This window comes from Rhinatrema bivittatum, chromosome 2, assembly GCF_901001135.1.
Source record: "Rhinatrema bivittatum chromosome 2, aRhiBiv1.1, whole genome shotgun sequence".
Classification (NCBI taxonomy): domain Eukaryota; kingdom Metazoa; phylum Chordata; class Amphibia; order Gymnophiona; family Rhinatrematidae; genus Rhinatrema; species Rhinatrema bivittatum.
Genome location: NC_042616.1, coordinates 136960070 through 136976361, shown reverse-complemented (window position 1 = coordinate 136976361; position 16292 = coordinate 136960070). Strand labels below are relative to the sequence as shown.

The following is a 16292-nucleotide window of genomic DNA, read 5'->3' as shown; positions in this document are numbered from 1 at the left end:
CTATTCCCTAAGTCAACTTGATTAATAGCAGTTAATGGACTTCTCCTCCAAGAACTTAAAAGGTTATCTGTTGGTCAAAGAGTGGTCCCAAACCTCTTGACAGACAGATTAGTTCAGCCCCTAGGTGCTGGGTTTGAGCAGGAAATATAACCCCTGCTTAAAGCAAGAGCGGGAGTTCCACCAGAGTCACCATGTGAAGAGAAGGCAGCAGATGGAACCCTCTGCAGGGGTTTCAAGGGGAAAAGAGGAGAGAGTTTGGCAGAGATACTCCAACAGTGTCTCAGGGAGCCTGTGTCAAGCATCTGGAAATTGTATTTAAGAGTTAAAAGTAACGGCTGTGCCTGTTTGGATCCTGGATAGAAAGTCTCCCATTTCCTCCTGCAGCAAGGGGAAGTGAATAGCTTGTATATAGACTTTTTTTGGAGAGAGAGAGAGAGAGAGAGAGAGACTAACTGTAATGTGTTCCTAGGGAGGCCCACATAGTAACTCAAGGTGAGGTTTAGGTATTAGTGTAGGGGTTAGGGGCCATAGTGTAGGGGTTAGGGGCCATTGACATTCAAAGTGAGATGTACGAACAGAACAGGGCTCTCTTGTGAAGATTTGATGACCCTTGAAGTGAGGAAACTCACTCAAAGATGATATTTGTGCAATGTTCTCTCATCCTAGCTTGATGGACTCTCTACCTGGGTACCTATCTAGGGTCAGGGCATTATGGCTAGGCTCTCTCTCACTCTCTCTCTCTCCTCTCAGTGGCCCTAATATCTCAAAGTGCGAAAAAGTTATCTTCGCATAGGTATTGGTGCAAATTGCGATAAACTGCCTATTACCATAAAACACGCCCCTTTTTCTATTGCAGGCGATATTTAGTGCATTTTGATAAATCTAGGCTCTAGCTGGCTAACGTCTGAGTTAGCTTGTTAAATGCTTTTGAATATGGACCTCATCAATAATAGCAAAGGCCTTTGTTCCCTGGGAACCTACTGCTTGGAAATACATTTGCATTGTATAAAGGCTAATTCTTCCCCATTGTAAATAACAGGCTCACCTTAATCCCAGTATAAGGTAGATATTAAATAGTGGTCAATTACAGAGTGTTTGCAAATAGCATGGTGAGCTTACCACGATATTTAGTGTGAGCTCGGTCACTCCTCATTTGAATATCACATTCCTTCATTTATGTATGTGGACATTAAGGTCTTCCTGCACTGCTCGCTATTTTTTAACTTGTACTCAGTCTTTAATGTGCACACTAAAATTTATTCCATACGCCTCTGTCATCTGCTGGCACGCTTTAGTAATCAGTGTTGGGCATAATTACAGAATGTGAATGATTTGATTGAAATAAGACTAGTTTATCAGTTTTCACCCTTCTTTAACAGTCAGTAGAATTTGTCACAGAAGAATCATTTGCAGGCTGCTTTTTATGCACTATATTTACAATATCCATTGATATCAGTACTATAAGATGCAAAATACAGTTAAAAAGTAAAACAAAATGATGGCATTTACAGTATCAGGTATGCTGTACAAGTCCTGTAAAAATCTTTAGTATTCACAAGTTTACAAATATATTCACATTTGGACAATAGCTTCAATGGAAAATTCAGCCTTTGACCAAATCTAGGTCATAGTCATCTGAGCCACACCATGATAATTACCTCTGACACTCAAGCTCACATCACAGCAACATGACCACAGATACAATTTAAGACTGTTGAGTGGTACACCTTTAATATCGCCATTCCTTTAAACCCTTTAAAAATATTAGAGAATATTTTCTGGACATGGATGAATTCAACTTTCATGATCAAAAGTATGGTCTGGCAGTAAACTAGATTCTCAATCATGAGACAGAAAGACAAACAGAAGAAAGAACGTCTCATAATTAGTATGCTGTACAAATATCTCTAGGAATAGGCCACATGATGGCCAAGGATGTACAAACCTCTTTAAAAAAGGTTCATCATATTCTTTGGTGAACCACTTTCAGCTGGTAAATAAAGCTTTCGTGGGTTTATGGAAATGTAATGCAGATCTTAGATAAATCTGGTGGATTTTCATGGATTTTGAATCTGTCTTGTGTTTTAGCAAATTCATATTGGAGCTTTTCAAGCTCTGTGGAGAAAACTAGGATTTCATTTTCTAGTGGATTCTTAGAAAGAGAAAGAAGCTTACTAACAACATGAGGAAACCTCCTGTACGAGTGTGGTGTGTGGGGGTGTGTGTGTGTGTGTGTGGTTGGATGGTACTCTGGGGAAGGATAGGTGGTACGCCCTTAGGGAAGAAAAGTTGGAAAAGAGAAAGAAGCTGCATTTTGTATATTTTGTGAAATGGCCCCATGGAGTCAGACGTTTTTCCTTTTGCTTGTTCAACCCTAGCACTGTATTACTGAGTTGTTCTCTGTGTATTTTCTCTGTTCGATCTGCTTTACTGTAAACCAGATTCTAAAGGGAGAAGGAGACTCATCTGGGAGGCTGAATGCAACCAGCCAGGTATTGTGATACCAACTGTCTGTGGGAGAAGAAGTTTTCAAGGTTCATGTTAGGGTCCACAGGGAGAGGAAGCCCATAGAGAGCAGAGAAGTTCCAAATTCCTCCACTTGTTATTTAATCACCTGAAAAATGTACTTTTCAGGATTTTTCTCTTCTGATAGATTGAGAATGGCTACCATTTGGATACTGGGTGAAAAACTATTTTGCCTTTATTTTTCTATTTTTTGTGCTACTGAAATTTCTGCTTTCGGTTTCAGTAAAGTATATTTTGTTTTGGAATACAACTCACTGTGTGGGCAATTTTCGTTAAGAGACTTTGTGAGTGATCCCTTGGGTCTTACAGCTTTGCTGCCCCCATGGAAGAATCCTAATCTGGAGATGCAGCCAGGTTTTCTTCAACCCTGCAGCATCTGAAGATTACCCCATGATTTCTACAAGGCTTGCACTGGGAAAGGGGTTTACACATGTACCGTATTATTATGTTTAAAGAAATCCAGGGTTTGTTTTTTTATACTATAATTAGTTTTTTTTCTAAGAGCATTTGTGAAAAGTATAGTCCCAGTGAGCTGTGGATATTTTGGGGACTCTCTCACTGTAAGTTTGGTAGAGCATGACGTTATATTATTAGGTTATTAAATTGTATTGATTAGCAATTTGTAGTATCTTTACTTTTTTTTTCCTTGGCCAGTCATTATTAGAGCCTGACTGCTTGGAATAGGAATGGTTAGGGAGGTGGAATTGCGAGGTTAAATATTATTTTGTGTGTCTTGTTTTGGTTTATTGTTTGGAATTTATAAACTAGCACTATAAAAACAAAATGTACCATTTCATACATAATGCTTAGGGCAGGGATAGGCAACTCCAGTTCCAGAGTGCCAGAAACAGGTCTGGTTTTCAGGACATCCACAATGAATGTGCATGAGATATATTTTCATACAATGGAGGTGGTACATGCAAATATACCTCATGCATATTCATTATGGGTAGATTTTAAAACCCCGGCACGCATAAATCCCGGGGTTTACGCATTTGGCTGGGCCTTACACGCACCGGGCCAATTTTCAAATGGGCCCTGCCATGCGCGTAAACCCAGGGACGCATGTAAGTTCTGGGGCTTTAAAAGGGGGTGGTCCGGGGGTGGGGCGGGGCTAGAAGCGCCTGGTACAGCAGCCATTTGCCGTTGTGCCGGGGGATCGTGCGCTGGCAGGGTGCCCGCACACGCAACTTGCTCCTGTTCCTTTGCAGTAGCAAAAGGTAAAATTTAAAAAAATTGCGGTAGGATAGACATAGGGGGAGGGTAGGGGGTTGGGAAGTTCCCTCCTAGTCTGCTCCTTAATTGGAGCGGACTGGGAGGGAACCGGGGAAAACCCCAATGCGTCGCCGTGCAAATTTGCAAAATTATACCACCCCTTGCACGCACTGATCTGGAATTTTATATCATGCACACGTCAACGCATGCATGTTATAAAATCGCTCATCCATGTATGCGCGCCGGGTAGCAAGCACACATGGACGCGCGCGCATATTTTTTGAAAATCTACCCCTATGGATATCTTGAAAAAACAAACCAGTTTGTGGCACTTAAGGACCAGAGTTGCCTGCCTCTGACTTAGGAGTTCTCAGCATGAGCTAAAGCGTGGCCTAATCCTACAGATGTATACATAGGCTAGACACTTCATAAAAACCAGGAGTTTATTTCTCTCTCTTTCCCCTCCTCAGGTAGCATGTGGATTGTTTTTATTGGAGTCGGAGCCAGGCAAATTTCAGACTATTCCTAATTATCCAAACTCCCTAAATCACAGAGGGTTTAAATTTGCTTAAAAGAACTGTGCCCATCTCCTCTTAACTTCCACTCAGGATCTGCTGTCAAACATTAAACTTTGCCTATAATCTGCAACTTCTTTGCTGCATCAAAGTCAGTTCTTGAATGTAATCTGAGCATTTATAATAATTACATTCAAATGCTACTAGCATATGAGGCAATCCATTGAAGCGGGTTACTTGCATCCGTTTACCATTACTTGTGCCAAAGTCAATAAATTAATGCAGAAGAGCATAAACACACAAGCCCTTAATCTATATATTTCGGGTAAATAGAAAACATAATACACAGGTATAAATTTCCATGGGAGAGAAGTACCTATCCCCTGGGCCAGCCCATATTTTTTTTTTTTTGAGGCATTAGAGAAATTGCAGTGGAATTTCCAGATACCCACTCATGTGCACTGCTCAGGAATCTTGCAGAAGGGAGGCCAGAGTGGACAGGAAAAGAACGTGAAAGAAATGGATAAAGTGAAAAATGATGGCTTTATGTAAGAAAGCCAAAGACATTGGAAATATTGTACTTTTGCATGTAACCCTCCATTGTGGAAAAGTCATTGTATTGGAATGCAAAGCTCAGGATCATTCTTCCAGTACCTAAGATTAGCAGAAAGTAATTATCTGACTGCCCGCTGACTTCATCTCATAACAAAAAGCTTTCAGGCTCAGAAAAAAAAAAGACATCCAGAGTGCTCAACTCTTTATGTTTTGTTTGTTGGACAGAAAGTCATTTTTAAAGGAACATTATTTTAGTACAAAAATATGTAGAACAATGTTTGCCATAACCTGATGTCAGTAGCCACTGAAATCATTATTATCAGTTTTTACTAGTCTTCCCCTAGTAAAATCCCAACCACAATCATAGCGGCCAACATTTCCAACAACTGGGAGTGCTAAATTCAGTAAAATTTACCCTGGACACATGGAAGGAATTTGCTCTGAATTGGGGGTGCTCAAGGACCCACAGAGCTGGCCCCTATGACCACAAAACAAAACAGCATTTCACCATTGCTATCTGGCAATGTTTTTATTTACAATTTTTCCTCCAGCTAAAAATATATTTCTGGTTTCCATCAGGCACACAAACTCCCAAGCATTTTAATGCTTTGACCTTTGGCCTTAGTTTTATACGATCATAAAAAGGAGTCCTCGGGGGAAAAAAATTCAACTGTATCACAAAACACTCAAAAACAGTAAATAAATATAAACAAGGTCACCATTACAGTGTCTCACAACATATGTAGAATGAAGTATTATTTTTTAGATTTTTACTGGGTAAAACCTACTGGGCAAACTAGTAAAAATTGTCAACAAGCCTAAAAACCACCAGGAATCAAGTTTTGACCAAAATTCCCTGAAAGCATGGGAAGGGCATCAAATTAACCCTCACTAGTTCTATAGACTTATCTTGGTTACAGCGGAGGAGCTAACTGACTGGGATCACTGATGCTTGCATTCCTGAACTTTTTTTTTTCCCCAGAGGATCTGAACAGGTACCTAAGAACTTGCCATACTAGATCAGACCAAGGGTCCATCAAGCCCAGTATCCTGTTCCAACAGTGGGCAATCCAGGATGCAAGTACCTGGCAGGATTCCAAACAGATAGATCCCATGGTGCTGTCGCACAATGATATGTAGTGGCTATTCCTTAAAGCCCAAATTTTAAAAGCCTGGCACACGCAAAAACCAGGGAATATGCTCGTGGCCGGGCTGTATATGCATTTTAAAAACAACCCAGTCACGCGTGTATCTCCCGGTACGCGCGGGTGCTGGGCCCTGTCCTGGGGAAGTGGGCCGGCGCGCAGGAACAGATGAAGTAAGTTCCAAAATTTAAAAAAAATGGTAGGAAAATGGGTTTTAGGGGTCGGGGAGGAGAGGGAAAAAGGGAGGCAGAGTAGGAAGAGGAAACTGGTGTAGGCCCGATCATGTTGTCACATGCATCTTTTTTAAATCCCCCCCTTGCGTGTGCGAGATGCCACCCGCCCGCACATGTGCGCACCGATATAAAAATCAGGCATGCATGTGCACGAGGAAATTGTATTTTATAGTATGCATACGTCGACACGTCCATGTGCACGTGCTGTGTCCATGTGCATGCGGGTTTTAAAATTTACCCCTTAGTCTACTTAGTTAACAGTTTATTGTCTTCTCCTCCAGGAACTTATCCAAATCATTTTTAAAACCATTTACATTAACTGACTTAACCACATCCTCTGGTAATGATTTCCTGAGCTTAATTGTGCTCAGAGTGAAAAAGATTTTTCTCTGGTTTGTTTTGAATGTGCTACTTACTAATTTCATGGAGTGCCCTCTAGTCTTTGTATTTTTTTTTTTTTAACTTTTAAATTACCCAGATAAACCCCAAGATTTCAATGTCCTGTCCCATGACCAGTGAAATTTTATCAGGTGACTTCTCTCCCAGGTAAAATTTAGTTGACTGAAAAGAGAAAAGATGATGGGGATGTTCCAAGGGCATGGCCTAAATTTATCCAGGTAGCATTGATATTCAATGCTATCCAGAAAAATTTAGACTGGTAAGTCTGTTCAGTTAATCACAGTCCTAAAGTTATCCAGGTAATTATAGTACACACAGGTATAAGTTACCTGGGTAACTTTGGGTAGATATTTTCTGTGTCAGACTTACCCAGCTACATCCCACTAAATATCCCCATTCATATTATCTGGGCAACTTCCCGCTCACTGCACCACTGAATACAAATTTTTTAATTTGTTAAATTTTCTTATCAAAATACATTCCTCATCTCAGCAAGATCGATTTGGAACAGAATCTAATGGTTATGGATGGGTCTTCCCATCCACCCCACAGTCCACATGAAATGTTACCACTAGTGCATGTTCTTTGAGGGAAGAAAATGTGACATACTTTACTTTTTTTCCCCCCTGATAATCCAGCTGTGACTGTGTTAGCATATTGACAGTGTGTATGCTCACAAAATCTGTAACACTGGAAATCTACAGTCCGAGGCAGGAGTCGATAGCCATTGAAAAGTGGCAGCTCATATTGCCTGCACTTTGAAGGTTGTTTAGGATGCAATCCATAAAACAGATATGCTGGTTCCGCGTTCATGAGCGATCTGATTGATCCTACCTCGCACACAGTCAAGAGAAACAGCTACCACTGTCCCATTATGAACTTCAAAAGAAGACCGGAGAGACACGCTGGTCCACACACTTCCTTCTGGCATGTGACCACCAATTTGCTGTGCGATGGCTAGCGGCTTCATCTGCTCACTAGTAAGCTGAATCAAAGTAAGTATGATCACATTACAAGAGTGAATCAACTTTAAATCCAAGGAAATACTGGCACTGCCCCTTTCAGTAAAGATAAAGTGTTTCTGAGCAAACTGTCCTGAAGTGACCAGCTGTATCTGGTTCCCACTGGACGAGGCCTGATCAAAATGGAGGAGTTTGTTTCTTACAGCTCCCGTGGGCAGCCCAGTACTGCAGACTGTAGCTGAGAGGGCTGTGGAAATGGCAGATGGGATCCAGATGATGCTAAGCATACTGATACCAGAGTTCTCTCCAAAATAGCGAACATTGCACTGTACTGGGGAAAGTATCTCAAAACTAATCATATCCCCAGCACTGACTTTTGTAGTCCCCGAGGCAGATATGGAAGTGTCCCGGTAATTCACCCCAGATTTATGCACGAGCATCAGTTCCGAGTTGGTGCCGTTTTTGTTGATGTAAGCGACAAGGGAAAAGCCTTCTCGAACACAAGTGTGGCCCATGGAGTAGAGGGCTTGCTGGAAAACAAATTTGATGACACCTGTTTCGGTGAATTTTATGCCTCTGCCATCATGAGATGAGCTTATCATGTAGGGGTCGGACACGGACATGACTTTGAAAGTAGGACGATAGTTAGTTTGGTAGTGCATTGCTGTCGACATCTGTGCCCTCATGGCTACTGCGCCCGTATCATGAGACAACCAAAGCAAACTGAGCGGAGCATTCAGATCATAAAGGTTTAAGTCTTTGCTCTGATTGCAGAATTGGTTTGGGCTCTTCAAAAATACAGAAAGGGTTTGGCTGGGCTCCACCTCTACTGCGCTGCTTAAGCTGACGCTCTGAAAGTATTTTCCTTCTGGCTGTTCGATACGAACACCACTGAGCTCGTAACCTTCTTCACTGCTGTTCAACTTCAAGGCAAGCTGAAGAAAATTTCTGCAGTTATGCTTGACAGCAAAATTGAGGTCGAGCCATAATAAGCCATGCTGCCTAAACACCAGCCTGCTCTCCTCGGCGGAGAGTATGTCGCACTGCAGCCTTCCTTTGATCTTCAGGTCGAAGCCAGGGTACACCTGGGCAGAAGACGAGCTGGCTGGTGGCAAAAAAATGTTTGCAGCCCACGACTCAGACAGCAAGTTCTCACCAGCTGCTGAGCAGACAGTATCACTAGCTGCAGAACAAGGGAAAGTCACCACTCCCTCTTCACACTTGGAACACGCCTGGCATTCCTGGATTTCTTTATTGAAAAAATACGCATCTCCGCAAAGGCCAAAAGCTGCATCTTTCTCAGCAATGCCAAGACACCTGAAACCACCTGTTCAGAGAAGAAGAAGGCAGCGTTAGCGGCAGTCCCATATCCTTTAAACACGCACACTTCCAAGACTAAACAAAAGGAACGTATTTCTACAAAAAGGAGTCTTTGTGCATCACTACATGACTAGCAGAATTCTTACAAGCTTGCAAACATGATAGTTTACATTTTAGTACCTTCATGTTTTTCCACCCTGGATTTTGTAAAAATGGGTGTTCTGGGGGGCGAAGCTGGGATTTATGCACACACCTTTGATTTTATTAAGTATGTGCATAAATTAACCAGCAGAGGTCATGCCCTGCAAAGGTACAACTTTGTGTGGGTTGGTTTGTGTGCGTTCTTAGGCATAATTTTCAAAGCTAACTTTTGTGCTTTGGCAATGTGTAATTTACATGGGCTGTTCATATTTTCCCCTTTTTATTTGGGTTCAGCAGTTTCCTCCTGCTCCTTCTGGGCCTCCAGTTCAATCAGAACTGGCCTCTGTTGGGGCGATGGCACCATGAGCCTGTATTCGCAAATACCCAGGGATTTTGCCCCGTCTCTTATCCCCACTCCAGACTCACTTAGTCCAGTCACTGCGGCAACATCCCTTGGGTAGGGGCCACGCATCAGGGCTTCCTCTAGAATTCTGCAATCACGGACCCTAAGTCTGGCCACTAAGTGTTGCCACGGTGCATGAGCTGGAGCTCCCCTCCTCCCAGGGGCTGTAAGCACTGCCTTCGCAGCATCCCCAGTCCAACTAACCCAAGCAGTAGAGTCCGAGCCCAGGTCCTCTGCACGGCACTATATGCAGCACTGCCACTGAGTTACCGGGTCAGTCCTGATCTACCACATTTGCAGCAAAAAAGCCATTATTCATAATCCATTAGGGAAATAGCTTCTTCTCTAAACTCAACAGAGATCATTTCTTAAACAAGCATCGTATAATACAATTGTGTTGATTTGTAATGCAGTTTTCCAATAGGTCCAAAATGTGAGAAAACACTTGCAATATCAGATCATAGTTGTTCTCCTCAAGACATCAATTTACCTGGCTCTTGGCTCTCGGCTCTCCTTTCCCTTTACATCCTAAAGCTGTTTGGCTACTTATATTCTGGTTTAGCACCGTTTTGTGATTTGCAATCTGCTCCCTTAAGAATGGCCAAGAGCAATGTTTTTAAAACTTCTTCTCACTTGAGGTCACCCTCCAGCTGTCTACACAATGCATTCCTACGGCACTCTGGACACAATTCATTCAAGATTTTTCTTTCAGGCTGTACTGATGGCGAAAAATGTTTATAAACTGGCGCTTTGTACAGTAGATAAGAGGCAGCCCTAGTGCTCTACCAGAACAAGCTCATTTCATTAGTTCTCTAATGCTGGGGAGCAGCAAAGCAGAAGGAAAGGTCAAATCTTCAAACACTTATTTTGCCTTTAATTCAAAACAGAAACTAAAAGACAGCATAAGCACGTTTTGCTCCTAACTGCTCATCTATGTAAAACAATATTATAAGCTGCGTTAAAGTATTCCTTAAATCGTGTCACTGCCTGGTTGTTTTTGCTCCCTAGAGAGAAGTTAGAAACGTACCTGGAGTATTCATACACTTCACCCTTTCACCACAAATGTTAGGGGAGTCAATGCATTCATCTCTGTCCTACAATAGAAATGAGTATTAATGAAAATTCAGTCAGCTCTTTGCATATTAAAGGAGAGGGTAATGATAAAGGTGGACTTTCTACCTGGAAAGGCAATTGATTTGCCACAATACAATTTTACTCAACAGGACTACGAAATGTGCAATATTGCCCACAGAAATTAGCTATATTACTATATAAAGTGTATGGTTCCAAAGAGATAATGATGCTTTGTCATGTGGCCAACTCTTTTGGATGCAATGCCCTTTCTTTTGTTTAAAAACAGGCTATTTTTTTTCTCTTTGCCCTGTAAAAGATTGCATCTAGAATAGATCAATGCATTTCCATGGGGAATGAGGCCATCCCTGAATATTATCACACATGCCCCAGATGTCCCTAAAAATCAGCATTTAAAAATTGGCATGGGGTAATTTTAGTCTCCAATATTCCTATAAATGCTTTTCTGTTTACTAAGATCTACAGCATGGTGTTCTATTTTTTAATCCTGCACAGTTAGAAACTTTTCTGATAGTCCCAGACCGCTGTGCCTCCAGTCTGACTCTGGTGACAGCATTTGGAATGCTAACTGGAATACTGAACAAGGGGGTGAAGTTTAAGATCATGGCTCTTTTAGGTACACTGACCAGCAGTCTGGTAAGAACTTGTTTTGATTTGTTTTGTTATTTTTAATTCTGGTACTTCTAATGTTTGAGCCTCATTTTATTGTGGGCTAATATAAATGAATATTGAATCTTGCATGGGGCTGTACTTGGAGGTCACTTTTTTCGCATTTGAAACATTTTTGTTTCATGTTTTGATCTGCTTGCAATTGCATAAATTGTTAATACAAAAATAAAGTTTAAAAAGATGGCTAACTTAATGTTCCCCAAAACCAAACATAATACTTATGCAACAGTGAGCTCAAATCATATTTTTGTAGATTTCCTTTAGTAGTTATTACAATGAAATGTACATGAGAATGGGACTTTATTTTCTCTAGAAATGATTGTGCTGTTCCTTTTTACTTGTGGCATTATAAATGCTGTTGATATGGCTAATGTAAAAAACAGAATATTAGGACCTCAAGCAAGGATAAACAGCAGGACAGGTTGAACTCCACTGAAGAACAACAGTTTGTTCCATTGGGACAGAAAGACTGAATCCACAGAAAGACTGAGCCAGACACTCACCCTTTCAAGAACAGAATTCAGGCGTCCTGATGATGCTATAACATGTGCGCTGCATGTTTTATCTTCCTTTGGGCAGGCCTGAATTTGTCGATAGGGACACTAGGCTATGCCTAGGGTGACAGAAACCTGGGGGCAAGCCTGCTGGCGGAAGACTGGCAGCCTTCTGGCTGTTCCTAATCTCGCAAATCAGCAGAGTACAACCCTCTGCTTCCTGATCCAGCCTGCAGGGAAGAGGATGAGAGAGGGTGAGCCTGGAACAGACAGAGCAACGGGGGATCATTTCGGGGAGGGCAGGAGAGGCTGAGTGGGGATCACTGGGGGATGTGGAAATTGGCTGGGGATGTGTATGTGTGTGTGAGAGTGGGGGAAGAGAAGGGATCGGGGGAGGAAGGGGGCAGTGTTTGTGTGTGAGAAAAAAGGGATTGGTGCTGGGAGTGTGTGTGTATATGTCAGACTGGGTGGGAGGTTAGAGGGGATACAAAGAGGAGCAGAATCAAAGCAAAGCAGTAATTGCTCTCCAGCCCCTCCCCGCTCCTGGAGAAGAAAGAGAGAGAAAAAACACTGGTCTGGAGGGGGAGGGTTGGAATGGCAATGACTGAAGAGAGAGAGGAAAGAGAAACTGGTCTGGAGGTAGCGGGAGACAGGGACTGGAGAAAGGAGAGAGGCTGGTCTGGGGGGAAAAGTATGATAGTGACCATCTCGGGGGGGGGGGGAGGGGTAATAGTGAGGGACTGGTCTGTGTGTGGGGGGGGGTGACAGTGACAGAACGAGAGAGAGATTGATCTACGGGGAAGGGTTGACAGTGACTGAGAGCGAGAGAGAGACTGGTAAGGGGGAGGAATGACATTGTCTGGTGAGAGAGAGACTGGTCTGGGAGGAGGGGTGACAGTGACAGAGCAAGAAAGTGAGACTGACCTGGGGGAAGGGTAATAGTGACTGGTGAGAGAGAGACTGGTTTGAGGAGTGTGGGTGACAGTGACTGGTGAATGAGCAGTGTTGGTTTTTGAATAGGACTCGCTGAGCAGTTGCCCTGGGCACCACCAACATCATCTATTCTGCTGTGGTCCAAAGAGAAGCCCGGCAAGGCTGTAGCAGACCCCATGCCAATGCGGCCTGAAAATATGTGAAAGCCTTGAGGGCGAGAGCATGTGTGTGTGTGTGTGTGTGTGTGTGTGTGTTTGTGCATATGCATGTGAGAGAGCAAGAGTCTGTATATATGTGTGCGTGCGAGAGAGCAAAAGCCTTGTGCGTATGTGTGCAACAGACTGACAGCCTGTGTGTGAGTGAAAGAATGAAAATGTATAAATACATGGGTGTATCTGACAGCCTGTGTCACACATATGATAAAGCAAGTGCATGAATCCACCATCCAATTCATGCTACTGTGACAGTGAATGTGGGCAATACATGACAAGTGTCATTCACCAAGCTGAAGGAAATATAGCCAAGCCAGAGAAAAGAGCAGAGGCTCACCTGATTGCAGAATAACCTTTTCTTTCCTGTGCACAAAGTGTTTCTGACTCCTGTTATTAAATTGTCCTTAAAAGGCTATGCCTCTATGCGCACAATGTGGTACTGGGTCTAGTAACATAATTAGTGCATGCTAATTTCTACGGAGGGACTAACGGGAAGGAAGCAAACAACTCAAAAGTCAAACTCAAACTTAGGAACGAATGACTATTTGCTTGAAAATATACGGCCGAATTTTAAAATGGCCACGAGCGTAAAAATCGGGCACTTATGTGCGTGGCCAGGCCCTATGCGCACTGCGCGCATTTTCCAAAGGGCCCGGCCACACACGTAACTGCCAGTATGCGCCCTGGAAAAGGAGCGAGCCAGGGAAAGGGGCGGGGCGGGGCGGGACAGCGGCCATTAGCCACTGTTCTGGAGCCGCGCACACCAGCAACCGGCCAGCGCGTGCAAGTTTCTTCTGCTCCAACAGAGCAGTAAGTAAAAAAAATAATAAAAATTATTTTAGTAAGGTAGGGGATAGGGGTCAGGGTGGAGAGGGGAAGGAAGTTTAGGCGGGGGGGGGGGGGGTTAAGGACATTCCCTCCCAGTCCGCTCCTTAATTGGAGTGACCTGGGAGGGAAATGCGGGAGGCCTGATTGCTACGCAGCGTGTAATTTGTTATAAATCACCCCCCCCTCCTGCGCGCACACGCCGCCCATATATGCTCACGTGGATTATAAAATCCTGTGCGTGTCCATGTGCGCGTGCCAAATGGTGTTTTTTAAATAGTTTTTTTTATACGACAGGTTTATGCCTCCTTATTTGACCATTATGGTATCATAATCACGTCCTCAGTGAGACTGGGTATTGAGGTGTTATTTCTAACCTTTCCCCCCATATTCTGCCGGTCTCAGTGTCAGCCAAAGGGCCAAGAAGGGACAATTCTCCGCACAGAGCTCTGATGTTACTTTCGTTCTTAGCCAGTTTGCTAGCACCCCAGGGTGCAGGTAGTAAGGGCCTGGAAGCTAATACCAGTGGTTTTCAAACTTTCTTGCTCAGGACCCAAGTAAACAAAAATGCTAAATCCCCATGACCCAGACTTGAATTTTTTATAAAATAATGTTAAAGAACAATACTTGCTAGTTAAAATAAGCTCACATCAAGTAGTAACTAAAAGTAGACATTAAAATGGTTTACAAATAACAAACAATACAAAATAAATAAGATTAAAAAAAAAAATCCAATTGTTTCATTTACATTTAAATGCCTCTTCCTGGCACTCTTCCAAACTGGATTGAAAAATGAAGTTGTTGCCCCCATATCGTGTTTTTTCCTTCTGTCTCTCTCCTTTTCTCTTATTTGCACTGATCACTCTTTCCCCACTCCCCCTCACTCACTCTTCTCCCCCTTTCCCCACCCCCACAGCTCAGTCTCTCACTTACCTTCCCCCCCCCCCCCCCAGTTTTCTTTCATCGCCCATCTGCCACCCCTCAAATTGCTCACGCTCTGCCAGCACTTCCACACTTCTCACTGATCACTGTAGGAACAGCCCAAGCGTGCAGGCACCATTGTGGCTCAAACTTCCCGAGAGCTGCCTAGAGCCGGGAGTCTGCAGCAGAATACTAAAGCATGCTCAGCACCTCCTCCTGCCTGCTCACAGAAGAGCTTTACAGCAGGAACGGGGCCATAACCCCGAGCTTGAAAAGCACTGGCTTATTCCATGGGCTGTTTTCCTTCCACTTAGGTCTTTATTTTAGTTTCATAAACCATATTTACATCTTTGAATGCAAACTATAACTCGATTGCTTATTTAAATCGGTTGACTGTGTATGCCAGATTAAGAGAAAAGTCTTGTTTTTAACTGGGTCCCGAGAATAGGCAATGTGCTGACTTGGGCAGACATAAAACTGTATGTCCATTCCGTCTGGGTTACTGTGCAAATAGGTGCACAGGAGCCATCGGGAGATCTGCACACATAGCACTGCACTCAGCTGATGCACTTCTGCATTCCTGAATGAACGAGCTATTGTATGGCCTAGCCGTGCACAAACATTTGTCTTCCTAGAATAGGCAGACACAGCAGAGTAGGTACCCCAACACTATTACCATCTCCCACCTCTTCTCTCTGTAAAAATCCTTTAGAAACTGTTAGTAAATTAAAAAAAACATGAATATCTCACCTGGCAAATCCGATCAGCATTTGCAGAGCATTCGGACATTTGGAAAAAGCCAGCAGGGCATAAGGTGCATTTTTCACACTCGGGTGGTGCCTTTTGGAAATTGCAAAACTCATCAGGTTCACACAGGTTGCAATCCAGTAAAGGTCCCCCAACATCAATCACTTTCGCATCAACATCTACTGTATGCACAGAATATGGCTTCTGAAGATGATGTCTGACCTGATTCTGAAGTCCTTGAAGGTGAGCTTCAAAGTAATGCTGAATATCCTCCTGCAAACTTTGGAATGACATTTGCTTCACCGTGTCAAAAAGCATACCATACTGAACCTTTATCAAATCCATTTGCTCATACATTTTCCTCTGCTGGCCTAAAATTTCTCGCTGCTGGTTTATCATTGTATTTTGTTGCTCAGTGAGTTTTTGCTGCAAATCAGAAATTATCTTCTGTTGGCTTTTTAGCATATCCACAAATTTTTCCTGGCCTTTTGCGAGCTGCAGTTGCAGTATCAGTGCATCCTCTGAAGGAACTTCATTTTCTCCTACAATGAATGACAATAAATTAATTTATGTATGTGGCAAAACAGCAAGAAAATTTCAACTTGTTCATTTTATTTTATTTTTTTACAGTGCACTTTTAGGACTGATATTGGTAATCACGAAGCAGGAGACATGGATTTGGGTCTCCTGACCATCAGGGCCAGTGACATGCAGAGACGCTGCAGAGATAATATACTCAGACCCCACTGTAGGGACATCCCCAGCTGACACACAAATGGCAGCAGTCTTTGAGGAGGTTTCTCATTCAGCCTTCAGCCAATGAAGGCATCTGAATCACAGGGATCAACCATCCCAAGGATGTATAACAGGAAAAAGGAAAGGCAAGAACCACCACCATCACAAAAGGTGATATTTATACAATTTAAGGTTCAATTTGCCCAAAATATGGACTAAGAAAAATGTACTGGTTCATTTCAGCAAATAA

The 16292-nt window shown here is 42.9% G+C and overlaps 1 protein-coding gene across 1 annotated transcript in view; it reads right to left on the bottom strand.

Moving 5' to 3' along the window:
* Positions 1 to 6595: 6595 nt before the first annotated feature.
* The window catches only part of LOC115084169, a 34043-nt gene continuing 24346 nt past the window's right edge, over positions 6596 to 16292 (bottom strand). Inside the window, exons 3-5 of the mRNA XM_029588669.1 lie at positions 15311 to 15849; positions 10442 to 10508; positions 6596 to 8877 (exon numbers count right to left, since the gene is read on the bottom strand). Coding sequence (XP_029444529.1) covers positions 7358 to 8877; positions 10442 to 10508; positions 15311 to 15849 — 2126 coding nt within the window. The 3' untranslated portion in view covers positions 6596 to 7357. The remainder of the gene's footprint in view (positions 8878 to 10441; positions 10509 to 15310; positions 15850 to 16292) is intronic.